The following is a 27,865-nucleotide window of genomic DNA, read 5'->3' as shown; positions in this document are numbered from 1 at the left end:
AATTATGTTCTGGGAAAAGCTGTTCTGGGAGCATAAGGAATCATTTTCACACATGAACTGGCCACCACATTGTGTGCCGTAACCAAGGCTAAAAATGGTCGAATGAAATCCTAGTGTGTGACCTTTTATATGATATGAATGCTATTACATGGTGCATTTAATGTTTTAGAGATGTGCAAATTAAAATCAAGCAGAAGTACATTTATTTATTTATTTATTTATTTATTTATACAGCCCAGTCTAGGATGAGCTTCCTAAACAAAGTTTTCTTGTTGCTAAAGACAGTGGTTTTCTTCTTAGGAATGTTCATAAAAATTCTTTCATATCTATAATCAACAGATAAAGAAAAAAAAAATTCTGAACCCAAATCACAAACATAAAAAATTCAACAATGAGGCGATGACAAAAAAAAAGCTTTTCGTCAGAAGGTACAACACGCCCATATTACTTTGCATGACTAACAGTATGATTATTAGAACTTTAAGACTAATTTACAGTAATGTCATGATTTAAACCCTGCTATTCTGCCTCTTGACAAAACACTAACTACACATTCCACGTTACTTAGCATGGTTATACTACTATACTCAGCATAGTTCAGTTTTAGAGATTTTTCCATGTAACTTAGAATCTAAAGCTTTTATTAAAAAAAAAAAAAAAAAAACACAAATTCCAATTAACAAAAAGAAAAAAATAGCTTTAAATGAACAGGAGTTTCAACAGGGTATACACTGCAACTACAGTATAATGAACAGAGTGGCGTTAATACACAACAGCGTGAACAGGAATAGAAGTGTGCATTAACTACATCTACACTGTACATAATTAAGTTATATCAAATCACAAATCTGATTTTTTTTCTATACTTCAATAAAATGTCTATAAAGATCAATAAAAACAAAAGTGATAAAATAACACTGGCTTTAAATGTTCATTTGAGGGTTTTGTGTGTGTGTGTGTGTGTGTGTGTGTGTGTGTGTGTGTGTGTGGACAGAAAGAAAAAAATAATCCAGCAATTATTTCTAAATTGTGATTTCATTCTTTGTTAATAGAGGAAAAGTTGCCTTATTCCTGCATCCCTTCTGCTTACTAGCTGTCAATATAAATCAGAAGCTCTAGCCTCGTGAACGAGACCAAAGTGTGAACTTATTTCATAAATAAAGGAAATAAAGAGATGTGTAATGGTGGTGCTGCTTTAGAGATTGCTAAACACCTCGCTCCTCTTGCTCCAGTCCATAGGTGGCGCCTTTTTGTTAGAGCGTTTCTGGCGCGCGCGCTCTTTAGCCTGCTGCAGGGACATGCTCAGGTCGAGCGACGAGGCTGCGTCTGCACTCGTGCTCTTCTCTGCTGCCACGGGACTCTTCTCCTGTCACACACACACACACACCAGCATAAACTTCGCATGAAGGACAGCATACAGTATGGTGATGGTGTCGTATGCAACATATGGTCAACATATGCACGTACGTGTGTGTGTGTGTGTGTGTGTGTGTGTGTGTGTGAGATGATCAGACTGACCTGTAGTACGGGGCTGTTGCTCGTCTCAGCAGGGATAGACGCAGTGGAGGAAGCACTGGACGGAGTAGGACTCTCTGAAGCCAGCTTGGCTTCCTTTACTTCTTCCTCCTTCACCTGCACAATAGCAAAGTCAAAATAACGACAGTCACTCTGCTGGAGCTCAACATGACACGTCCAGATGTTCTGTCAGAAGATCTATATCGCTTAATTACCCTGTACAGGGTCACGGGAGGCCTGAGGGGGACTCCCTGCCCTGGGTGCCTGTCCATCACAGGGCTCAAGCGCACACTACGGGCAATTTGTCTAACCCTCATGTTTTTGGGCTTTGGGAGCCACCAAGCACGGCTCCACACGCTGACTCAAAAGCACGACTTGAACCCTCGACCCTGGAGGTGTGAGGTCACCGTGCTGATCACTGTACCACCTTCACTTTCAGTTAAAATACATGACCGAATTTTCCGTTCACTAGGAATAAAACAGATGTTTTGCACATTCTTTAATCCAATCATTTAGCCATCACAACTGAGAGTTTAGTTAAAGTCGCTCAGATCCAAATTTTTCCACCTTTCAACAACTTCAAGAACTGAAGGTTCGACTTGCTGCTTAATTTTCTACAACCTATTAGTGGTTTTAATGTTAGCTGAGGATTGGTGCACACTGATAAAAGATATAAATGTTTGCAGATTGCTGTGCAATAAAACGCTTATGGGCATAAACTATTATCTCAGGAGTGGTTACACACACTGTTTGGTGCATTTCATTATTTCCTTCTATCGCACCGCTGTCCTTCTCTTCTTCTCTGTCCACTAGAGAGCAGCCTTGAGATTTATTTCACAGACTCTGCGCTCTGCTGCCTTTAAAAAATACACACCCTTAACTGATGAACAGCATAAAAAAAAAAAAACAGAAACAAAGAAAAGTAACTAGCTGATAAATATTAAAGCTGGATTACAGTTATACTCCCTGCTCACAAAACAATCGGTCTGTAAATATTACATAACCTTCCTGACAGCGCGTGTTGTTTTAACCACCGTCCTGTGGTTTCTCTAGAGCGCTGCCATGGTTGCGACAGAACTAGGACACAGGTGTGGGGGTTTTTTTCAGAAGACATTTTGAAACCAAAACCAGGAGAGCAAACTGACTGGCGTTGCTCATTTTAGCATCGCGAGTTTAGTGTGTGAAGCATGGTTCAGTTTTGAAAGCTAGACCTTTTATAAAAAAAAAAAACTTCTCCCTGACTAAAATGCTCCAGCGTCTACGGCTGCTCCACCCTGCAGGATGTGATCTCCTCTCTGTATCTAGGTTGGAAGGAAAAGGTCAATAACTCTGACTAGGGGACAATAAGCCTGACTGACGTTCCCTTACGAGAACTTCTCAGAGGAAGAGCTTCAGGGTTTGAGAATCGTGCTGGATGAACCAGATCCCGTTCCTCCATTAGGGCCCTATCTGCTGAAGAAGTCTTTGGTACATCAGTCACTGCTTTATCACTTTTTTTTTTGTGTGTGTGTGTGTGTGTGTGTGTGTGTGTGTGTGTGTGTGTGTGTGTGTGTGTGATCATTACTAGCACTTTAACTGTGTAACCAAATGAAGGGCTTGGCTTGACTTAGTCAGGAAACACACTAAGACTTTGCCCTAAACACTTTTCTCTCTCTTTTTTTTTTTCTGTGCCCCACCCACCTCAGCTCACAGCACTGACACTACAACTTTAAAATGAGATTCTGCTCGAGCTGTATCAGCATTTTTATGAAACTATCAAGGTCATAATAAAAAAGCTATTTTCTGTAACAGATAATGCAAATAATATTTAAAACATATCCTGTATTTAAAAGAACCTTTAATCGTAGTATTTTCTACAGATGTGTTTTTGTGCCGTTACTATTCTTAAACAACTTACCACCCTAATACCTAGAAATACCTAAGCTTTTTAAGAAAGAAAGATATGTGCCTTTATGTGCATTTCTTATGTTTTCATAATAAATTAAAAACAATGCATCTATTTTTCATTTCACTGTACCAAAAACATATAAAAACCCTGTGACTTTTATTTACTGTTAAATCTGCGTACATTTCTTTGACTCATATCCTTAGGTCTTTACACTATGGTTTGGATTAAATCCCAGAAATATCAACATCTGACCTACTTCTGGATCTCAGGTCTGATGTGCATCAATCGCAGTAGAAAGAGAGCTGCTAATAGCAGTGTTTCAGCACTATAGTGAGATGTGAGCGCACCCACGCTCCACGCCGTCAGAGTCCGGTGTGAATTCTAGTTAAATCGCTGGTCGAGCGTAAAAAACGTTGAGCAGCCACTTCGATATTACTTTCAGCAGGTTCGCCTGAGCCGAATGACTGCCGTTCACCTTTCGGGTGCTTTAGTACAAAAAAAAAAAAAAAGCAAAAATGTACTTACCTTTTCATCAGAGTCTCTGCTGGCAGCAGGGTCAGGAAGAGGGCCTGAGAACAAACAGGAATAAGAGTCAGGACGGTTCTCGCTCACACAACCTGCTGAACACAGGCTGCAGAGGAATTTTGGCTGTTATATTATATACTGTATATTGTGACGACTATTAATATTAGATCATATTTAAAAGTTTGAAGTATTTGAGGAAATGATGCTAGAACAAACGTAATGCAATGACCTAACACCAAACAAACAGCCCAGACACAACATAAAAGTCGCCAATTATACAAAATTTACCTCAGTAATTTTTAAAAGTTCAGATATTTCTCCAGTAAACAGTACAAACAAAAAATCATGAGAGAAAAAAAATCTCTGCTTTTTTAAATATTTTACTGTTTTTGTACTGGCCAGGTTTTAGACAAAGCAATAAGATTTTTCCCCCGATTGTGACCTCAAAAGAGGAGCCCCTCCCCTGGCTTGTTGCTCATCTCTGCAGTTCTCTGGTGGGCGTGGCTTTGCTGTAGTAAATCTACATAGACACTGAAACAGTGCATTTGGAGGAGGAGTGAAATGCTAAATGCATATTAACACACGTAATGCACGTTGACTGGTTCGACCTCTGAGCAACATGTTAACTTGTTAAAGAAATAGTCAAATATGAGACATTCATTGGACCATGGATGTTCACATTATATGTTTTGGAGATAAAGAGAGACACATGGAGACACGTGAAGACACAAGATTACTGATGGAGACTTTCATTGCCCTGTTGGGGTGGTGGGGGGAAAGGCGGGTGCTGTGTAGGACCACTTTCACACATACACATATGTATATATCTGTAAACTGGTGTGTGTGTGTGTGTGTGTGTGTGTGTGAGAGAAAGTCATCCTACACACATATAGAAACACAAAATAAAAATGCTTTACACGCACACACGTGGTAACGGTGTTATAATAAACAGTACATGCGTGCACAGATGTTGATTAGACGAGTGATGCCTGACCGAGAGGCCGAGCATGAGAGAGAGACGATAACCCACAATTCCGCAGCACGGGTGAGAAAAACCATTGACTCAGTTGTGATCATGTGACGCACGGCATCAAAACAAAAAGCACTGCGTGCTACATGATACTCGGTGATATTTGGTACTCGTAAATCAAGACTCAATGGTTTTATCAAGTCATAATTTATTAAAAATTTTTGATTGTCTTGCGGAACGCTCGCAAACCAGGTTGCTCGCGATCCGAGATTCCACTGTACCTGGATTGATATGCCAAATGTTTTAAAAACAAAAAACTCGTGTGATATTCTTGTATACCCAATAACTGGGAACAATATCACTGGAGAAAGGTTTGAAAAAGGAGTAGATTTTTGTATCATATGGTATATTCTTAACCAATTTTATAATTTTGGTGAATTTTCATTTCAACAAATCGACTCCTCTCTAATAGCAGGTAACTAACATCAGCCTGGGTGTAACGTGTGCTGCACAAAATATTCTGTTTGTCTGTTTTCTGGTATGACATTAAATACATTAAATTCATTTAAATTATATAAGGACCATATGTTAAGAAAAACCTAAAAAGTCCAAGATGTACTAGTCAATCTGAATATTAAACAATTTAATATTTATTAATGCTTTTAATCCATTAAACATCACTTTAAACAAAGGAGTTTTTAAGCAACTGAGGAAATGCCGATATAAAAATAAGCATTCTGGGCATAATTTCATCCTACTTCAATGAAGTTATGTGGTCAATAGTTAAGGACAGAGTATCCACCAAAGAGTGACTTCTTCCAAGTTAAACATTCAGTGTCTGTATGACAATGCGGAATAGACAACTATTAACCAGCAGGTCGATAAGCAAAGTCCAAAGTTATGAACATGGCACATTAACAGCTAGTCACATGTTGCTGAAAATACAGAAAAACCCACTATAGCATTTTTAGAATCCCCATCTGCTGTTAAACATACTATATAGGGGTCGAACCAATGATGTTACTATGGCCACAGTTTCCAGGACTACCTTGTGAAAGAACTTTGTTGACTTTGACTAATTCTCTCATGTCAAGATAGAAGCTGGGAGTTAATGTTTAAACAGGAACATGCTCACAGTGAGTGCGTGTCTGTGAGAGAAAATGTCAACCTGTGAGCGCTTAATCCTTAGTGTTCAGTGGATGATGATATGCACATGTGCAAAAACCTCTGGAATCACATGCCAAAGTAAAGGCTCATGGTGCACAAGGTACATGAAGTTTATAATGTTGCAGTCAAAACACACATTCATCATGAACATGAATGTCATGGCATTTCAATTATTTTTTGAACTGATCTGATTTTGGTCAGAATAAATGTACAACACACATCATTAATAGAAGAAACCTTAAAGAGGTTGAAAATATACACACACCCTTAAATAATTAATGAACCGCTAAAAGCTCTGGAATGTCTTTTTTACAAAGTCCAAGGCCTCCCAACTTCCTGTTAGTGATCGTGGTTGGGTACAGCTGGGAGCCTCTCGGTCAATATTTAAAGGGTTTGTTTGACTGGGTTGACCAACATGTAGTACAAGTTCAAGGAGCTTAGTGCAGATCTGAGAAACAAGATGCCAGATTTAAACAACTCATGATTGACTCTTTGAACCATTTCTAAACAAGTACAGATTCCAAGATCAGTTCAAATAACTGCAAGTCTAAGTTAATGGGATGTAGACCCACTTGGCCAAGGTCTGGAAGAACAACCAGAAAAGCTGAGGGGAAATTGGGTCAGATGGTCAGGAACAACCTAGAAACCACCAAGGCACAGACCTGACATGAACTGGGTGAAGCTGGAAAACTGTCTACAGTGTTACTATCTAGATTTGAACAAGTTTTACATCTCAAAAAACTAAAAGGCTGCAGGCCAAGAAAGAAGCCCCTGCTCACATATTGACAGCTTCAAGCTTGACTCAAGTGATGCAGCTGACCACATGGACAAAGGAAGCATGGTGGTGGGATCATCATACTTTGGGGCTGTTTTGAACCGAATCATGATGAAGGAGGGGCTTCAGCATATCCTCAAATCATCAGCTAGATGAAACTTGGACAAAATGAAGTGTTGCAACAGTTCAATGTTCTCAAACACACATCACATTTGTTGACTGTGCCTAAAGGTCATGTCCATGTGGGGAAACCAACAAATTCAATTGAACACTATTATTTAAAGAATAGTAGTCAAATACTCCACCATAATTTTGCCAAATGTTTGTTGATAGCTTCTAAAAGCATCTGCTAAAAGTAAAACATGCTAAGGGACATATTAAGTTTGATGCACCAAGTTGAGGGTTTTCATCATTCAGCCCAAGAATAAGAAAAAGATAAAGGGAAAAAAAGAAGAAAAAAAAAACACTGCTAGCCTAATATTGCCATGACATCAATGCTCATGACAAGTGTAGGTAAATATATATTTACTATTGATAAACAGTATTTAGGGGGCCTTATTGTCATTTACCCGTGAGATGCTCCTCAGTGGGAACAACCTGGCAGCTGCTGAAGAAGGCATCTGCTTCTGGATCCACCACCAGCAGTCGCAGCTCATCTCCTCCTGCCTTGATAGTGGCCACCACCTCGGAGTGCTGCAAGCCCTTAACAGGCACGCCGTTTACCTGAAACCCAATCCAAAAAAGTGTCAGGAAGAGCTGATAGGGGAATGGAGGCACACATACAGAAAAGAGAAGAAAAACACAGACTGACTCTTATGGAGAATTTGATGAGAGAAATAATCAATTCTCTGTGGCACAAAATAATCAGACAATGCATAAATGTTTTCTTTCATACAGTATGAAAAAAGGTCAAAAATGTAAAACGGTAAAAAGGGCCATTTCCCCGGTCTTTGAGCGATCGGCATCAGGGGCCAAGATGAAGACACCGAAACCGCTTGCTTAAAAAATAGGTGAAAGAGAAGGAAATTCATGTCAGAGTGCATGATCGGAGTTTTACTTTAGCTGCAGCATAAAGAGAGGGGTTGAGGAGTTGAAGAGAAGAAACATGGCGTGTTGTTCAGCTCTACAGACATGGAGGCAGCAGAGAGCGCTGTGTGAGAGGAGACACCTGAGGAAACACTGTGGTTCTGTCTCAATTCTCAGGAATGTGGATGTGGGAGAGTGAGGGCAGAGGAGTGGGCTCTCTGGAATGTTGATCCCAGCCTCCCATTTCCCAGGCTATTAAAGAACAGCAGGCAAACAACAGCCTGTAGACTTCACATGGGATATTCTGCACCCACACATACTCACACTCTGAAACAGTGCTGACGGTGCATTTCCAGTGTGGGCAAAAAAAAAAATTTAATTATATAAAATGGAAAAAATTTGAAATATCTACCGAGTTATGTCTTTTAAAAGATTCAGTTTGACGAACATTGGTTATAGGTAAATGTAGGTCTAGGAAGTTGGCACAGACATGGATTCATTTTCTAAGTCTGGAAAACCTCAAGATTTAGCATTTTTCTTGACATTTCAATATCCGAGTACTCTCAGTGCATTACACCAGAATGGCAGAGGTAGAAAAATGTGATTGAGAGTGTGAAAGCTTTTTCCTCCTTTAACTATGCCAACTCTTGAATTACTATTCCGTCTTGGTAGTGTAGAGAAAGGCCTTTAAGATGGAAATCCCTTCCGTAACAGGATGTAGAGAAGCCTGACACTACGGAGCGAAGTAGGAATTTATCAAAAGGGCTTAACAAATAAACCATTCAATGTCTTTAGTTAAACAGGCTGAACTACTCTTCACACCAACATGAAAACCTGTCTGGTTTGGAGAAAGCGACTAGACTATAGGGATCAGGATGGGGGAGCGACGGATCAGTTAGAGATGCGCGCATTACGAGTAGGGAACAGATCCAGAGGCAGACCATGTGCCAGATGACTACAGGCTCTTACAATTCCCAGGTCACTGACCACTGGCGTGATGCCCTGGAAAAACACAACCGAGGTTCGTGAATACGATACCTCACAGCGAAGCCAGATAAACTACATTTTATATATATATATATATATATATATATATATATATATATATATATATATATACACACACACACACACACACACATTATATAACTTTGGGTCATTGCAAACAAAATAGAAGTCTTCCAGGGATCACAGCAGCACTCGAGAAATCAGACTGCAGAATGAATATAAAGCCGCTTAGTGTCTTGACTACTCCCTCCCCCCCAAAAAATTAAAGATACTTAAAATCTGCTCTGTTTCTACTTTAAATGTATTTATTAGCAAAACAACACAAATCAAATTATACAACAGTTGGTTCTGAGCAACAGCACTAAAACAGTTAATTATAATGGATCATTCTGCATCACAGGTGTTCGACCAGTCGTTAATCACACTGACTCTTAGTCCACAGCATGGGTGAAAGTAGGCCGGTATGGTCCGTGGTACTGGAAGGAGGAGAGAGTGACTTCCTGCCAAAACATACATTTTATACTCATCACACAAGCACTTTCAGCTCAATTTTGCCTCTAAACTGTCTTTTTTTTTTTTTTTTTTGTTAAAGCTAACTAGCTCCTAACACAAGGCTGAATCCCCAATCCCAAATCCCTCTCCAACTCCTGTTCAATGGCACTTGGTGTGTGGAATTAAGAAAAAAGGCTTCAATTTGCTAGACAGGAAAATATTAGACTTTGGAGCACTGACAAAAAGGGGATGCGATGAGTCCAGTTTTACAATATTAAACCTGTAACCTTAAGATCTGAGTTTTTCTGTAGAAATGTGCAAGAAAAAAAATGTCTATCAAGATATTTTTTGTCATTTTAACAGTCTCCGAAGTTATATATGAATTTTTTTTTATTAAAAAAACGTAAACTAATTCCGAAGAATTCCGCAAGAATCAATGTGTAACAACAGCCGGATCTTTTATTTGGTTCTCTTTTCACAGCATTGTATAAACTAGGCTGTCCGTCTCTGCCTAGATATCCCAGTGCCTTTTTTAAGTTTTAAAGTGGATTATTCAGGTCCTGGTTTCTACATGATAACAAAGGCAGTGCAATCTGACCCCTGCAGAGTTGTGCTCTAATCCGTCTCCGTCCAAAGAGTCTGCATTTACACTCACCACTCCTGCTCATGCACAATGGGATTAATTTACAAACCCCCCTATAGTACCTTAGTGGCATAAACCTAGGGCTAAAAATTATAAAACCTTAATGGTAATAATGATAATAGCTTAAAATTGCTACTCTCATGTTCCAACAAGAACATTTTATTTCACTTCCCACCAAACACGTCTGTCTAAACTGCAGTCTATTTAGTTAGAATGTAAAAGGATGGTGTGTTTAGTGGCTAGAAGTGTCCGGGTTATAAAGCAGTTGGGAGAGGTTGGAGTAATTGTACCTGCACAACTTTATCTTGGGGTCGAAGTCCAGATTTCTCAGCTGGGGAGTCCTCATCCACCGCCCTGATATACTGGCCTGATTTGGATTTCTCGCTGTGCAGGTTGAAGCCATAACCCGTGGCTCCCTTCTTCATGTGGCAGAGACGGGGGCGAAGTTCATTCTTCGAATCCTACACGTGAGAAACATGCATTTTATAAAACATAACCCAGATTTATGATAGAATGGAAATCCAGTGATCATGTACAGCTTTACACTAAACAATGAGAACATGAGAAATGAGACACGACTGATTACGGTTATGGTGCACAAGAGAAAGGAAAAGGCAGCAATCTGCCTTTATTAAATTATTTTAGAGTATAAATATTGACATACTGCACTTTTTACATAAACACAGACCTTAAGTCAGACAGTTTCTTCAATAAAGAATATAAAAGGTGCTCACAAAGAAGTACAAACGAGACAAAGCAGTACAAAACAATAAAAACAAAAGGGAAAGTTTAAATACAAAAAAAAAGCACAATTTCTAAAGTCTATGATAAAGTATAAAATACTTGTTAAAAGATATGTTATACCATCGAAAGATCGGATTTGATCAGCACCACCTCTGCCTGGATGTTTCGCTTCAGAGTGAACTAATGATTCCGCCTCGTCATTTATACTTCCTTTTTTCAATGCAATGGATGATATATGAGCCACGCTTTACCTAGCCCGGGGTAGGTGTACCAAAAAAAAAAAAAAAAAAAAAAAAAAACACAACAACCCAGTACTCAGGACAGAAAAGAAAGACTTTTTTGTCCTTATTGTCCATTTTTTTGAGTTCTGGAAAATAAGTGCATAGCTAACTTGTTAAAACCATAATGTCTCAAATTCTTTAATTATATCTGTATTTTTGCTAAAATGCATTTAAAAAATGATCAAGTCCTCAGTGTCAAACAGCTACAAAATAAGAGCTTACTGTACGTCTCTCTTGCTCATCATTTACTTTTAATACTAAGGGGTGAGACAAATATACAACTCAAGCTCTAGCATTTAAAAGAAACAACAACAACTAAAAACACATAAAACCATACTCGAGTAAGAGAAAAGTAACATCACAAGACAATATTACCTTGCCGGAAATTAGACGGAAAAAAGTCCCAGATAAAACCTAATGTACTGTAACAAAAAGCTAGACATCTCATTATCTTATCTCATTATCAAAGAATATCTTCATTATAATTCCTTATAATTTGCGAACTTTGGATAAAATGCTGATGTCTGTGAGACAAATCCCTATGCTTAAACGTGATTTAGTGTGTATAGTTAGCAAAGCAAGCTAAGTGTGTCTGTTCATCCTTTTTCATAGATAAGATTCATACTAGGCACTTATGCTAAAAACTTTTTATTTTTGGTTAGTATATGGTTAGCATGTTCAACATTTTTGCATAGATACTTTCATGTGAACAGTAAGTTACAGATGCTCAAACTGTAAGAATAATAATAAAAATAAAACTCTAATCTCTTATCTCTAAAAGACTGTCGTGCTCATGAGGTTCCTAGAACAAAGCCGTGCCTGCACAGTGTACAGGTCTTATCAGGACCTTATCACGTCCAAAACCCTACTTTCCCTGTGTAATATATATAGTGAGCTAGGATGAGGTGTGTATTGCGCATGTGTGTGTGTGTGTGTGAGCACAGCAAAACAAGGTTAACGTGGGTGGTCCGGTTTAGACTTAAATAAGATTACTGATCTGTCCTGTCCTGCAGCGGAAGCTCATGTACCTGATTGACAAAAACAACAGGAAATAAAATCACTCTATCACGAGTCAAATGCAGTTCTGACCAACGGCCTCTCAGTTCGAATAAAACTAGATGTGGCCGCTCAGGAAACGACGCAAGCTTTTTTTTTTTTCCTTTTTTAAAGATGTGCAGGAAGTGAGAGGCCACTTTGCACACTGTCTTTTAGCTAATCCAATAGTCCATATGGCGCAGTAAGAGCATTAGATTCAGGATCTGGGTGATCAGAGCTAGTGACTGCATCCTTACACCGCTCTGCTATTTTATACCGTGGCGTATTTAAATCTAAAACTTCTAGAAGTTGTTTTGGGGAAACGCCCCACAGCATGTTGTAAGTAATTTTACAGTGTTAGTTGCACAAAATAGTCACTGTGACACTGAAGATGAGAAATAGCTAGCATCTCAGGAATCCTTCAAAAGTGGCGTGCCAGAGAAACGGCTTCACAGTAAGAGTGTGAATAAAAAACATTACTAAATATTGGCTGGTTTTTGCAATGCATTGAACAATCAGCCATAATAATAAAGCCCAAAACATTAAGCCCCATATTGAGTAAGTTCCTCTTATACCACCAGGGCGCCTTCTGCCCTTCGGGCATGAATCCATCAGAACTCTGGGGTGTGCTCTGCTGTCTGCCAACCGGGATGTTAGCACATGATCCTGCTGTGGGTTGCGAGGTGGAGCCTCCATGGACCAGACTTGTTTGTCCTGCACATCCCATGGGTGCTCAATCGGATTGAGATCTAGGGAATTTGGAGTCCTTGCCTGCTAAGCTCCGTACGGCTGTGGTGCACTGGGTGTTCTGGAGGCTTTCTTACAAATTTGTGCTCCATTGGCCTTTTTCAGGGATTGGACCAGACAGACTGGCCTTTGCTTCACCATAGGCATAGATGAGCATTGGGTTCCCATGATCCTGTTAAATACCAGTTCACTGGCATTTAATCAACAGAGTGTAATTCAATTCACCTGGCAGTGGTGTCAACGTCGTGTTTGATAGGTGTACAATTGTAATAAATAATAATAGAAATGATAATTAGCAATTAAATAATACCAATTTTCTTTAGACTTTAGAGTGGTATGGTGGTGCAGTGAAGCATATGTCTCTCATGTCTGTGTGAGTTTCCTCCTGGTTCTCAGGTTTCTTCTCAGCTCTCAAAAACATGCTGAATGGATTGGTTAAAATGATCCTGAAATGAGAATGTGTGTGTGTGTGTGTGTGAGCGCGTGCGTATCTAAGCATAGGGAACACACCCTGCTCCGTTGTCCAGGGTGTGTTTCTGTCTTATGCCTAGTTTTCCTGGGATTGTATGCACCAAACCTGCTTGCCGTTATTATGACTACTATGTGTTTCCTTCTTTTCATATTGGAATAGACCAATCTTTGAGCACGACAATCTTTAAGAAATTCCGGATCTTTAAAGAGGCAGGATTGACGAATAGCTGGGACTCTTAAAATAGCTCTGTATACTATTAACAGAACAATAGTTTCGTTTCGTGTTTTGTTTTTTTTAAGTGGGGAAAAGGCATCAATTAAGTCAGAACCTGTTTGGCCTGGTCCTTCTGAAAGACTGTTTCGAAGATCTGTTGATCTGTCTTATTCTACGCCTATGCTCTTAAAGCCACTAAAATAAATTCAATAAAAGTTTTAATAATGCGATAATAGCTAAATCTTCCTGGTTAAAAAAAATATGGAACAAATTCTGATGCACGCATTTTATCAAAAAACTTTGAAGCATTAACAAGGATATGTTTAAAAAATGTGGGGAAAAAAAGTATTGAATACATACAAATAAATACCTAGTAAAGTTCACATCAAAATTAATCAAGTTATGAATATAAATGCTAAAAATTATTCTTGTGCACCTGGGACCATTATTTAAAAAAATGTAATACTAATACAAATAAATATTATTGCCATTGGTTGGAATTTTTTTATACATTAGCTAGTAATCATGGTGAAGCTGAAGCAACTTCCTCAAGCTTATAGACACAACATTCAAATGGAAAAAGCTACAGAGCCAAAGCTCGAATGGAAAAAGTTACAGAGGCAAAGCAAAGAGCTTAAACTTCCCTGGCTGTGTGACTGGTTCAATAAAATGCAGGTGGAAAGTTTATGAAACCTCAACTAATCAACGTCCCACAACAGGTGTGCATGTAAGATTTTACAACATGCTCTCAGAGTAATAATGAGGACCCTTGTACCCAAGTCGGGTACAAGACGCATGTGGGAGCATCATGATTAGAGCGGTGTGATCTAATCGGTTATACAATTTAAATAACCTCTTATTTTACATTTTTCAATTAATTGGTTTATTAAGTCAGTTTTTGATCAACTTTAAATTGTCTATGATTAATAAATTCTTAAAAAATATATCACTGCTTTCATCTTCTGCTAACTCTCGAATTTTGTGATAGTATCACTGCTTTTTCGTTTGAATATACGTGTTGGTGCATTACTGCCACCTACTGGACAGGTGTGTGGAGAAGGGTGAAAAAAATGATTGCTTTACATGGGACATGATATTCAAACAATCCACAAGTAACACAGCATTTAAATAATTATTAAATACTTTAAGTGTTGTTTTTTTTATTCTTCAAAAACCTGTAAGAAATATAGCTGTTTGGAATAAATCAGACAGTGAACTTGTGCTACTAAATGAATCAAATCAAATCAAATAGAAAAGCACAATGTCCAAAAATGGCATAAATCAAATTCAAAGCTTCTTCTGATTCCCAAGCTGTACTTATAATATGGAGCTGCTTCTCTGTAAACAGTCCTGGAGTGTTATCAGTGGAACAATGCTCCAGGACATACTGTATTAAAGTGGAACTGCATCACTCCGGTCTGGAAACTGTATCTGGGACAAAGATTACCTTTTCAACAAGAGAATAATCTCAAGTCCTGGTTTCTGAAAAAGAAGCTGATGGTCCTGGCATGGCCTAGCCAATCTCCTTTACTCATGGAAGATTTTGAAATTGCAATTTTATCAGCAGGACCTTGGTAACCTTGGGGATTGAACACAATTAATCTAGAGGAATGAACCAAACATGAAACAATTATGCCGCAAAAAATTAACTACTTCTTTTGTTTGATGCGAGTTTAAATATGACTTGTGACTGCAGTCACTGAATATTAGGGTTTGGGTACCGAAACTGAGTGCCAGTATGGTACCGGTACCTATATACCCAGTATGTAGTCAAACCGAATCAGAACACAGATCTCGGTCGGTGCCTCACTAAGGTGCCACTTAAATGCCTGAGCGATCGATTAAAAGATTTGTCCTCTGGTTCTCTAAAAGCATCATCACCTTGCAATTTCCCTGCAAAAGCCCTGATAATACAAATCCAAGTAACCTTTAAAATAATGCAAGTGTCCAAGTTGTTTTCACATTCCAACTTAAAACCACAACCCAGGAAACGAGGCTATGCAGTAATTACACTGCAGCAGGTAGCGTTAGCTAGCTCAGCTAAACACGCTTAAAATAAAATGCCTAAACGTACTACAGTGTGGCTGTATTTCACAAAAAAGGATTCCGACATCGTGACATGCAACAAATGTCTTTCAACAAAAGAGGAAACATGCCCAACCTAACGAAACATACGAGCACAGACGATGAAGTTGAAAGCATGTGAACATCAGCTGGCAGTGAGGGCCTCCCTGACCCCAGAGCAACCCTAGCAAAGTCAGGAGAGGTGACTCATTTTGCCAGATAAGGCAAAATAATGGTCATATTTCTGCAAAAGAATTGCTAAAATTTGAATCTGGTTTGTAACGTAGCAAGAATATAAACTACTTTTCTTTTGCCATTGGTGTTAAATGATTGCAGTTTGTTAGGTACTATGTAAATTTGTTGTGCTTTGTATTTACTTATATATTTACAGATTAATCCCTGCTATCTGTTAACACCTAAATGAGGATGGGTTCCCTGATGAGTCCCGTTCCCCTCAAGGTTGTTTTCTATCGCCATCTCAGGAAGATTTTCCTTATCACCGTTGCCCCCGGCTTGCTAATAAGGAACAATCTGATCGTTATGATTTATACACATTTCCTCACACATTTCATACTCATTTCAATAATTTTCTTTAAATTCTGTAAAGCTGATTTTGCAGCAGTGACCATTGTTAAAACCAATGTATTGAATTGAAATATATGTTTTGCTATAAATCTTTTTAAAACATACATACTTGTTTATGTTTAAGGCAAAAGATATGAAAAATATAAAGAGCTCACTGGACAATAAAGAATATCTAACAGCAAAAAATTATATTTATAAATAAATAATGTACTCTTAAGTATTTAAGTACAATTCTTGTTATCTACAACATACGTCAGTATCTAAGTCCACTTCAGTGTTCCATCATAAAACAGTTAAAAAAAAACAAGAGATCAAAGACTTTCACTGAGAAAATTATCCAATTATTATAGAGTGAACGAATACCATCAATCTAACTTTTAATCAAAGTCTCCTAAATGTAATAGTTTTGATGCTACACAGACCATAACAGCTGACGTTTCCGAACGTGATATCCTTTCCCTCTTAGGAGAGGTCCACTGATACCAATGTTACCATGATAAAAATTGCCACACCACGTACACGGGATAAGATACTCTCTACTTCTAGATAACGTCTCAAGAGCTTATCGCTGCTGCTTGCAGGGATGTGCACTAAGCAACAATCAGCTTCACTGAGTGGCAGGTAAGCATACATGGTTTTAATGAGAAATAGTTAGGACATGTCAGTAACACTTGATTGATTGTGGTTGTTAAAATAATAAAGCAGTTTTCATTAAAGGAAAATGTTCCAGAGCTTAAATCCATGGGCCTCCTCACTGGGGATGATTAGCAATAACTCATTTATAGTGCAGTAATAAATTACTCAGGTATTCGCTCGTTCTGATATGCCCATGTCAGGAAGTGGAGTAAGAACCATTAAGGAGTAAAGCACCGGTGAAGACGTTTATGGAGTGTAAAACTATACGCAACACACATCTGTATGAAAGCCAGACAGATTCTGGCTGCCGGGGTATCTGCCCCAGAATTGATCAGAATTACCTGTTTATATCATCTGTATGTTTTATCATTTGAGAGAGAAAAACAATGTAAAGAGAGACTTGATGTAGAAATGAATTATTGAGCGGGATACAGTGCACTATTATTATTACCAAGATGATAAGCTAAAGCCAGAGATATTTTAGGTTTAGAAAGTGGCGTTTGTCCTTCTGGGGCGGGTCTCTGAAATGTCATTTCCTTTTCATGTCTTTTTTTTTTGAGGGGGTTTAAGGAACTGCCCACACTCCCCTGAACATATTACAACCCCTGTTTTCCTGACACCAAATAATCAGTCAAAGAATTGAAAAAAAAAGAAAAGAAAAAAGAGCAGGAAATCATTCAACCGCACACAGACAATTTTTAGGAGAGATGCATCATTTCCTATAAACTGATAAGGCAAAATTTATGCTTGATACAATACAGCTTAGTAATCACTTGACATCACTGTGAGTGTCAGCTCATCCTGTAGCTTGGCATGTGTGTCTCGTTGTTTTCTACAATTTTCTCGTTTTTAGTCTATAATATCTGGAATTTCTTTCAGGATCAATAAAAGTATCTATCTGTCTAACTTGCGCATCTTGCCGTCTTCACCTTAACCTTTTTGTTACTAAACACAGAACCTTAACTGAACAATGTCTGGGGCTGATAAGATGAACAATATTCCTATTCGTACAATACACAGAATTCTACAGCCTGCATAGTTTCTTGTTGACCTTTTACATCCTGTAAGCCAGGATACTTCACTGAGTGAGAGAGAAGAGGCCTGCGTTTGAACAGTCTTTAGAAACAGAGCTATTGTCTGTCCTGAGCCTATCATCCTGCCGTGGAAGTTTCACAATGAAAAGGCGTGCCGCTTTAAAAAGATTCGCTCTGTGGGGTTCAAGCCGAGTTAACCTGAAAGAATAACCATTACCCAGAGGGATTTAAATAATAAAAAAAAAAATTTAAAGCTAGAAGAACCGGGAGAACTTTTCTGGTGAAAATATACCTAATTCGATTTTTCAGCTTCTGGAAAAGTGGTGGAAAAGTAAGCTTTTTATAAAACAGCTAAAATTTTTTTTTGTTTTTTTTAAAAACACTGTTGCAACAGTATCCAGCTAAAACGTCTACAAGCTGGTCGCAGCAAAGGACGGCGTGTCAGCTGAGAACCAGTCAAACCACTGCTCTTGTGTATGACTAAACGCTTTCTGTTTAAACTAAGCTTGCAAGAGATAACATACCTCATACTTTAAACAAATTCTCTAAACATGAACTCGCTCGTCTAGAACTCGTTCCCGAACCTGGTCCTGGAATCCCCTGATCTACAGTATGACGTAGGAGCTGGTGCATGTGGAACAGGGCGGGGGTTCGTTTGTGACCGCTAACAAATTTATTCAGCACACGAGTAAAGGCAGGGTTAAATACCTGAAATGGTGATTAAAAATTTACTAATGCTACGTGTTACTTCACGATGGTACGTGTCTCAACTAGAAATTAAAGTAGAATGAAAATTGACTTTTAGTAACATATAAATGCTTCAGCATTTTATCAACCACTACCTTAACTTAAAAACGTCTGGCCTCAATTTGCGATCGATTGACTGCACAAATTCATGTTATTAATACCAAATAAAATACTGTGTGGCTACGATGGATGTGCATTTCAGGAATACGCTTGTTTGTGTGGAGTGTCTCCGCTGTGCTCTATCACAATCCCTTATGAACATCTTTATAGCAAAGGGTGATGAATTTATCTCTTACTTACGGCACTCACGCTTCATTTGGCAAAAAAAATAAATAAAAGATTTTTTGATTATTATCTCATCTAATCGTCTGAATGTTTCTCTAACTGCAATAAAGCATTTCATTACTTTTTTACGCAAATGTGATATTTTATAGGCCACATTCTGACATTGTTATAACACTTTGAACAGCAAGAAATAACCATCCGAAACTTGTGACTGAAGTAATGACAAGAACACACAAGCTAGGTCTAACAAGTTAGAAATAAAGAAAAAAAACCTTAGTAACGCCCTGCCTCTCTCTCTCTCTCTCTCTCTCTCTCTGCTTATTTCTGTCTTTGAAAACAAACACTTCACTGACAGGAAGAGACTAACCATGTATTACAGGAAGTGGGTTTTTTTTTTTTTTCAAAATATGCCTTTGTCTCTCCCTCCTTCACATCTAGACGAGCCTCCAGCAGTCGCTGCAGACTCAAATGGACTAGGTTTAAATCTATCTACAATAGGTTGCAAACACTAAGCACCTCAACCACAAGGTGCTGTGTAAAGCATCATTACACCTACACACACAGACACACACTCTACAGCAAAAGGATTCTGTAAAAATCTTTCTATTTTCTGTAATTGGTGATTAAACATACTAAGCTTGTTCCATTAAAGCAGCGGTGTTAATGATTTCTGATTTCATTTAAATATTAATATTACTTTGCGACCCTAATTATTACTAAAAAATATATAATTTCTGTCCCTCTCTTCAAGGGATTAGTGGTTAGCTAGCTTTATTTCTACACAGTGTTAACATCATAAGATTGCTGAAGGCAGGCACTCTCTACAACACCCTTTATAACTTCATGATAAGGAATCCTCCGATTCATTCCTTAAACAATTTACACCACGGGGGAATTTCCACAACAGTTACTTTAAGCCATTGATGTTCTGTAATGACTTACATAACACTTAACTTCACTAACTTCATATTTCATATTCAGCAAAACAAATGCTCTTCTCTTACAAACTCAAGAGAACAGAAGTAGTATGCGATAATACTCTGTTCATCAGCATAAAAGTATAAATTAAGAAACATAATAGAAAACCACACATTTGGACAATATTACATTATTCTCGAGCGGTCACATTGTTCTGTAAAACAGTCCAGAAAAATGGCTAAACAACACTGAACTGTGTGTGTGAGTTCCACACCAAAAACTCATCTCGGTTTGCAAATAGCACCCCACTGGGTTTGGCATTAAACAAAGGGAGCTTAGTGCGAGTTTAATGGACAGCCACTCTGAGGATGGGCCGTTCACTGGCTTCACTTCTGAATGATCCCAGAAAAAAAAGCATAAAAATGCAAGAGTTTGAGAGCGACCCAGCAACAAAGAAGTCATTCATGGATAATGAGGACTTCAAAAACACTTCCATAATTGCTTGGATGAAAAGTGAACATACAATGGAATAGATGAAGTAAAAACTCTCACTTGTGTAGGATTAGCCTAGTTGTAGCTTCAGCACAGGATTAAATTATACTTGCAAGGTCAAAAAATTACACACACACACACAGCACATGCATTTATGTTATTAATTTAGTGGTGCTAGACGCCCCAAAATGTATTTTAATCTGCCGAGTCCAAGGCCTCTCAACTTTTGGCTAGTGATCATGGTTGGCGACAGCTGGTAGTTTCTCTGTGCCAACATGAAAAGGTTTTGTTTGATAGCACTCGCTGGATTGACCAACACACAGCATGATAGGAAAGTTCAAGGAGATCAGTACAGATCGGAGAAAGCAAGTCAGGAAACATTTTTGAACAACTCCGGCTTCCCAGATCAATTCAAAGAAGTGCACCTAATTAAAAGTACCTGAGAAGTGGAGTCACTTTGCCAAGGTCTGGGGAAAAAAAAAAACAAAAAAAAAACTGTCTCCTTTAGCTGAGAGAAAATTGCTTCAGATGGTCAGAAACAACCCGGGAACAAAAGACGGCAAGGGCATGCCATTAATTGGAAGCTGCTGGAACACCAGTGTCATTGTCTACGGCCGAGGCAGTTCTCCAAAATACACACCCAAGAGCACGACTAAAGTTTGCAGCCAGGTTCTGAAGGAAAGTTTTGACCAAAGGTATGTTTAGAGGGGAAAAGGTGATGCCTTAAACCCTAGGAACACTGTACTTACTGTTAAGCATAGTGGTACCAAAGCATCACGATCTGGGGCTATTTTATCATTCAGTAGAACTGATATTGCACAGATTGAATAGACTAATAAAGATGAAGGACCTTAAATCATCAGCTAGACAGATGTAGCTTGGATAAAATTGGGTGTATAAAGCTGGTTATAAAACGGATCAAGTGAAACAGATAACTTGAAAAAAGTGAAATGAATAAGCGTCTGCTAAAAGTGAAACTTGCCAAAGGCCATTTGACCAAATATTACGTGTACTTCATACATTAAATAACTAAAAAACTTGGGCATCAAACACTTGGGGTTTTCCTCTGGACAAACACCAGTTCGAAAAAAATAAATGTAGCCCATAACTGCCCTGAAGTTCATGTTTATAATGAATGTATGTAAACCTCCAACTGCAACTATACTACATCTAGCTAACGGCTCTGTACTTTACAATCGGCTTTGTCTCGACTTTGTATACCACTGGACCATAACGTTCCCGTCTACACGATTATCATCTCTGCTAATCCCTAGAGCTAGTGTATGAGAAAGTACAATATGTGTATATTGTAATATTTGTAATGTTTTACATGATCTAAGAGATTATTCAGTCCAGGCCTTCCTTTACCTCTACTCTACTCATTTCACCTTTAAATGCCACAGCTTTAGTTAATCTTTAGCAAGCTAAGATGTTCTACACTTCAGAAAAATGCAATGTTTGTGCAATCACTGCTACACATTATGCTAACATGGCATCTTCCGCAATAACTCGTACAATGCTGACACTATGACTCTAAGGTTAAAGATTCTCTTCTAGTCAGAACAAGAGTAATATATACATATCTAAACTGTTCTGTAAAAGAGTAACCAGTGCTGCTCATTAAATCTCACAGAGCTGGCACTCATGTCCTAATGCCCTGCTGGCACTTTGTATTTTTAACTACAGTACTTTAATGCAGTGCATTTGGTTGAATATTCCTTATAGTGGTTCTAAACCATATTATAAAATAGAAGCTTTCAGATCTGATTCTACCAAACGACAAGGAAATGTAATCCCAACATGAGACAAAATTAAATACTTCACTGCGTGGCAATTCAGGATTGTTTTATTGCCTCATTGTCTCTTTATGGTGACTATAATCAACACTGATTTTTTTTGCTGAGGATAGATTGTAGTAAATGATACACGAGTTGGAATGTGTAATTTCCTGAAGCTGTAAACTACTGTCTGTACTAATACCTGAAGTATCTGAAATATCTTGCGCCATGTTGGCTGCTGCAGCAATAAAATGCTATCCATTTACCTAGAGTAGACAGCTTATGGTCTGCACAAAGCCTACCTGGCCATGTCCATGACTGAAAGCAATAAATACAGTAAAATCTTTAACATTTTCTCGACATAACGTTTAAGGCGATACGATTTATTCCACTCTTGCTTGAGTAACCCGGTTTTCTCATAATGTTGTTGCCAATAAAACGGCAACTAAAAAAAGAACTTTGTGTTGTCCCTCGAGGGCCTGAATCGAATGGAATTCCAGTTAATCCTTCATAAATGTCAGGGCACACTTAAACGGAAAGCGCTGTGAATTCAGACAGCCGGGGAAAAACAAATCAGTGGGACATTGAGACACCTCCCGCTCTAGTCACTCGAAGCCGTGCACATTCTTCCAGGTTGTACAGCCAAATACCAGCCACCAGAGTTATGTTTCTGTAGAAACCTTAAAGATGACACACATCTTATCATACTGTTGATTGTTTATGAAAAGGTCCAAAGGTGAAATTGCCAGCTTTATCTCTGCGTAATTAGCATCCTTTCTGTATCTTGTCATACACTACCAGGTAAACTTTTAGACAAATCAGAATGAATATTCTTGAGCACTCAACTGATTAGTCCAGAGATAATGGTTTATTTTTCCAAACTCTCAGCTCAACCATTACTTATGTAATGTTTATATTACTAATATGTGTCACATAGTAATATAAGGAATATTATAGTAATCTTTGCTTATAGGAACGCGTAAACTTGAGTGCTTGAGTGGGACGTCATACCAAACCAGCCATCATGACATACAAGTGGTCAGTAATGCCACAACATAAGAGGTAAAAAACCTGGTAGACAATTTACTGGTTTCCCACTTAAAAAAAGATAAGGGATTTGTGGTTAGCAACTATCCATCTGGGAGATGAGACTAATCCTGGTCACAGATAAGCATGTTGGTCTCACTAGGGTTTGTGTAGTGACCATTTTATCCCAGATTGCATCATCATAAAATAAATGTTCAGTAAATTTAACACCATATATATCCGATATGCATGATGCAATTGTCTTAGGTCGGCTTATTTAAGGGGCACCTACATGCTTTAATTATGCATGCCTCAATTTTTAGTTATTTTTAGGCATTCAAAATGAGTCTCCAGTCTGCGTGTACAAACTAAACCAAATTATTAATTTCAGTTTTTGTATCTTTAAAAGGCCAATTAGGTTTTCCCTGTGACCTCATATAAGGGTTGGGACATGGCTCAAGAGTGGCACATTTATATAAACACTGAAAGGGTGTGTTCCTCAGAGAAGTGAAAACAAGAGAGGGTTATAAAAAAAATTAGTTAATCGACCCAAGCATGTCTCTAGCAAAGGGAAGCTGTATTTTTTTTTGTCCTATTCACTTTAAAAGAGAGAACAGAGAGAGGGTGCTGACGGAACAACTGTTTACTGGTTTTAAAACCTAAGCGAGAACAGAAACTAACCTGAGGGTATAAGATTAAACGTAATTATAAATGATTATGACACTTTACTCACTCACTCCTTGTCAATACTGCTTCATCTTATATTCAGGCTCGTAAAAGACCAATTCCTATTCCAGGAGACTTTGGGCAGGAGGCGGGGTACACCTTGGATAGGGTGCCAATCCATCGCAGGGAACACACACACACTACGGGCAATTTGGAATCTTGCAAACTCCATGCAGACGGAAATCAAACCTGGCCAGGAATCGAACCCAGACCCTGGCGGTACAAGGCTACAGTGCTAACCACTACACCACCGTGCCACCCCATGAACACAGTTTCTTGGTCACTTTCAACTCCATATATTATCTTGCTAAGCATATTTAAACGTTTAAAAAAACATTTAATAAAGGAAGCCCCTTTTATGAACATGTGTCTCAAAATGTTTGACTAAAAGCGTACATATATATTTCATGAGATGAAATGAATACTTGACACTTGTCACAATCCATCAATCATTTTTTGCTGTTTTGTGACATTTCAGTCCCTCACATGGAACATATATTGTTCATTTTCTAAAGCTGGATCAACAACTATTAAACACCAAAAAGATGAATTCGGTCTGTGCAGCAACCTAAACAACCATCGAGCCCAAAGTTAAAAATAAAAAGGCCAGATGAGATCATGTATTGTTATTGGTAAGGCATACTGCTTTCACTTAACCCCTGAGTCACACACTTGTACACTAAAAAACTGCTTGAGGCTATTAATAGACTGGTTAAAATGGCAGAACGATATGATAGAACATTATCTTTATGATTTTTATGATCTTGAGTATCATGGGTTCCATCAGGTGTCATTTTTTTTTTTTTTTTTTTTTGACATATTGCTTCTACCCCACAATATAGTTTTTTTCTTGTGCAACTGTACAGGGCGTTCCCTCAGTCTACATACATAAGGGAAATTAACAATTTTTGGCAAAATGCTTTCCAAAATTTGTTATGCATAGTTTATATATCCAGGGGGAATACGATGACTGTGGTTTACCAGGAAAAGACGCATCTCGAAGGAAGTGCAATTACATGCATGTTACCAGATGGGTTAACACAAGTAGGAAAGACTACTCTCTGGATGTTTATGTTTACAAAGAAATGCCACCCATTACGAAAAAATATTTTGTACGTGAAGTTACATTTTGCTGAAAAAGGAAGATCCTCCATGTAGAGTATGAAGGCTTTTGGTGATGCCCCAGGTAGTCCCTCCTCATTAAGACTACTACTTATTAGATTTCTTTCACAGTTTAAAGCTGTGTCCGTACAGAACAGTGCATCTGATTTGTTCCTAGATGCGAAAATCACAAATGTTACAGACGTTAGAACATTATTGTGCTGCTTCGCTTTAATAGTTACTCTAAAAATCTGCCAGAATGAGATGCTAATAATAATAATAATAATAATAATAATAATAATAATAATAAATACAAATAAATAAATAAAAATCACTTGAGATTTAGTAATTTAAGTCTGCAGCACAGTTAACATGTTGTGATCTGAGGTCAGGGTGGTGTGATGGTGGCATCTCATGGTGGCAAAAGTCTGGCAGCTGCTATTAAACTGTGTTCACACCCGTGGGGGCAAAAGGGTAAATACAGGACAGAAGAGATTTCTTAAAGTATTTGTGTGATCTGAGTTTACCTTGGAGCTCAGGCTGAGTTTGTCGAGGCCCATGTCTCCGTTCGCAGCAGGAGCGGCAATAAGAACTGGGACGGGGGTAGAGACAGGGACAGGGGTAGGAGCAGAGACAGGGACAGAGACAGGGGTAGGAGCAGAGGCAGGAGCAGGCACAGGGACAGGGGTAGGGACAGGGCTGGACTCTGTAGCGGTGCCGTTCCTCCTGTCCTCCTGTGCGGCTGAATCCGGCTCTTCTCCCGGTCTCGGCACTCCGTCAGTCACGAACTCCTTCCTGCAGCTCAGGTTGTGCTTTTTGAGAAGCTCGGCCGTCTCAGAATCCACGACGATCAGCTCCAGACTGCCCGTGACGGTTCTTATCCGGGACACGACCTGCTGGTGGCTCTCCCCCTCCACACTCTCCCCGTTAACGAACACTAGCTTGTCCCCGGGCCTCAGACCGGACAGCTCGGCCGGGGAGTCGGGCTCGACCAGGCGGATGAACTGACCCGCTTTGTTCTTCTCCCCGTGCAGGTGGAAGCCATAGCCGTCGCTGCCCTTCTCCAGCACACACAGCCGGGGCCTGAGCTCTCCTGACATCTCCGCAAAGTCCAGCTGACAACCGGGACACGCGCACAAAGAGGTTTAACACGAGGATTAAACTGGAAATAAGACGAGAGAGAGAGAGCGCGCGCGCGGTCCGAGAAAGTTAGAAACTGTTAGAAACTTCCGAGGGAAAACCTGCCGTGTTTTTGGGAAAAGTTCCCATGCAGTCAGTGGTGGTGTGAAGGATGAAGTCTGACACTTCCTCTTAGTTCTAGAACTTAAGAACCGTTCAGAAACCGAGACGTGACTTGACGCGGCTTCGCTTAAAAGCGCGGTGGCGTAGGTATGATTGACGGGAAACCCGACCAATCACAGCTCACGTACGCCCCTTCGAAGTACATCAAAGAGACTAACAGGGTGTCAAAGTCTTCATACTGTACATAAGAGAAATAGAAAAATGTCTTCCTTTACACACACACACAAAACAGTGTGTACACTTTTATGTATGTACAGAATGTGTGTATATATGTGTATATGTACAGAGTGTGTGTGTATATATATATATATATATATATATATATATATGTGTGTGTGTGAGAGAGAGAGAGAGAGAGAGAGAGAGAGAGAGAGAGAGAACCATCATTGTAATATTAAGAGTATTAAATTCTAGACACAGTTGCATATATACTGTACATTTACACATCCCTTCCCCAGTTGGTTTGACCATGAAATGTTAGTGTTTTATAGAAATTGGTTCTACAAAGAAATGTTTAATAATCAAACAATCAAAATTCTTGCCGTAAGTCATATTTTCTTCCTACTTACCTCTAAGGACTTGTTTTGGGATTAAAGCTTTTCCAGTTCCTCTTTGTTGTTCTGTAAACATTTACATCTACCTTCACACCTTCTCTTTATCTGTAAAAGGTGAGTATGTTTTTTTTTCAACTTTTAGCATTTTTATTGTTGATTTGCTAACATACCTTCCTGATTACACATATAAAATAAATTAACAAGGCAGATGCAAAATTTTAACTTTACCACAGAGTGAGCTTTAAGCCCCCCCCCCATTATGTATGTCATAAAAACAGTGTTAGAAAAAATTATAAAAGAGACATTTATAAAAAAAATAATTAATAAAAGTTTACATTTGTAAGACACAGTTTGTTTGTATCTGTGATGGATTTTGTGTAATAACCATTTGAAATCAGGGGAACTCTGTGCTCAGCTATACCTTAATGATAACATAAATGCTTACATGTTGTAATGGGTTTTCTGGGAGGAGATAAGCTAAAGTACAAGAGGTTTTCCTTTTTACCTAGAAACCAACAAACCCTTGACTTCTTTTTCTGACAGGCCAAATATCAAGGAATCCTGATCCAAGTCATTTGACTAATGTGTAACCAATCTGTATTTCTTTTAACATAACTATAAAAGTGATAGGAAAGAAGTCACTCTGGTTTGAGATATTAATCTATTAGAAAATCATAATGCAAATTTACACTGGGAGTTTCCCCACCCATATATATTTTTATCCTTTCAGTGTGATAGCAGTGCAGAAAGAAGTAGATTAAACCCATTGATAGTAGTCAGTCATTATCTTACTGCTCATCGTTGACCGTGGTTCAGCCAACACACCCAACGCAAGTTACGACTCTGCATCGATCTAACAAATGATGTGTGGTCAGACAAGAAGACTCACTCTGTGCACAGGTAACATATTGCACCATCTGCTATTCAGTGCACTTATAATGGGCATCTAGTGGCAACAATGTGAAATCTAAGCTTGTGTAAATATGAGTTACATGAACATTCTGCGCTTTCTCCTACAGTCTGTTTAACCTTGGCTATACTGATGAGGCCTGCTGAGTGCTCCTGCGTATGAAAGGATAATGATCAGCTTCACCAAAGAGCATGACAAATAAAAAT

At 38.7% G+C, this 27,865-nt stretch overlaps 1 protein-coding gene across 1 annotated transcript; it reads right to left on the bottom strand.

Annotated features, from left to right (window-relative positions):
• Positions 1–209: 209 nt before the first annotated feature.
• Positions 210–26,197, bottom strand: nherf1a (NHERF family PDZ scaffold protein 1a). The gene is made up of 6 exons (XM_053510926.1): positions 25,421–26,197; positions 10,300–10,470; positions 7,410–7,563; positions 3,929–3,972; positions 1,519–1,632; positions 210–1,366 (listed from the first exon to the last, which is right to left on the bottom strand). Exons 1-6 carry the CDS (start codon positions 25,991–25,993, stop codon positions 1,196–1,198), a joined length of 1,227 nt encoding a protein of 408 aa, XP_053366901.1. The 5' UTR covers positions 25,994–26,197; the 3' UTR covers positions 210–1,195.
• Between the last annotated feature and the right edge of the window lie 1,668 nt (positions 26,198–27,865).

Source organism: Clarias gariepinus, chromosome 14 (genome assembly GCF_024256425.1).
Source record: "Clarias gariepinus isolate MV-2021 ecotype Netherlands chromosome 14, CGAR_prim_01v2, whole genome shotgun sequence".
Taxonomy (NCBI): Eukaryota; Metazoa; Chordata; class Actinopteri; order Siluriformes; family Clariidae; genus Clarias; species Clarias gariepinus.
Note: the sequence above shows the minus strand (reverse complement) of the source record. Positions and strands in the feature narration are given on the sequence as shown.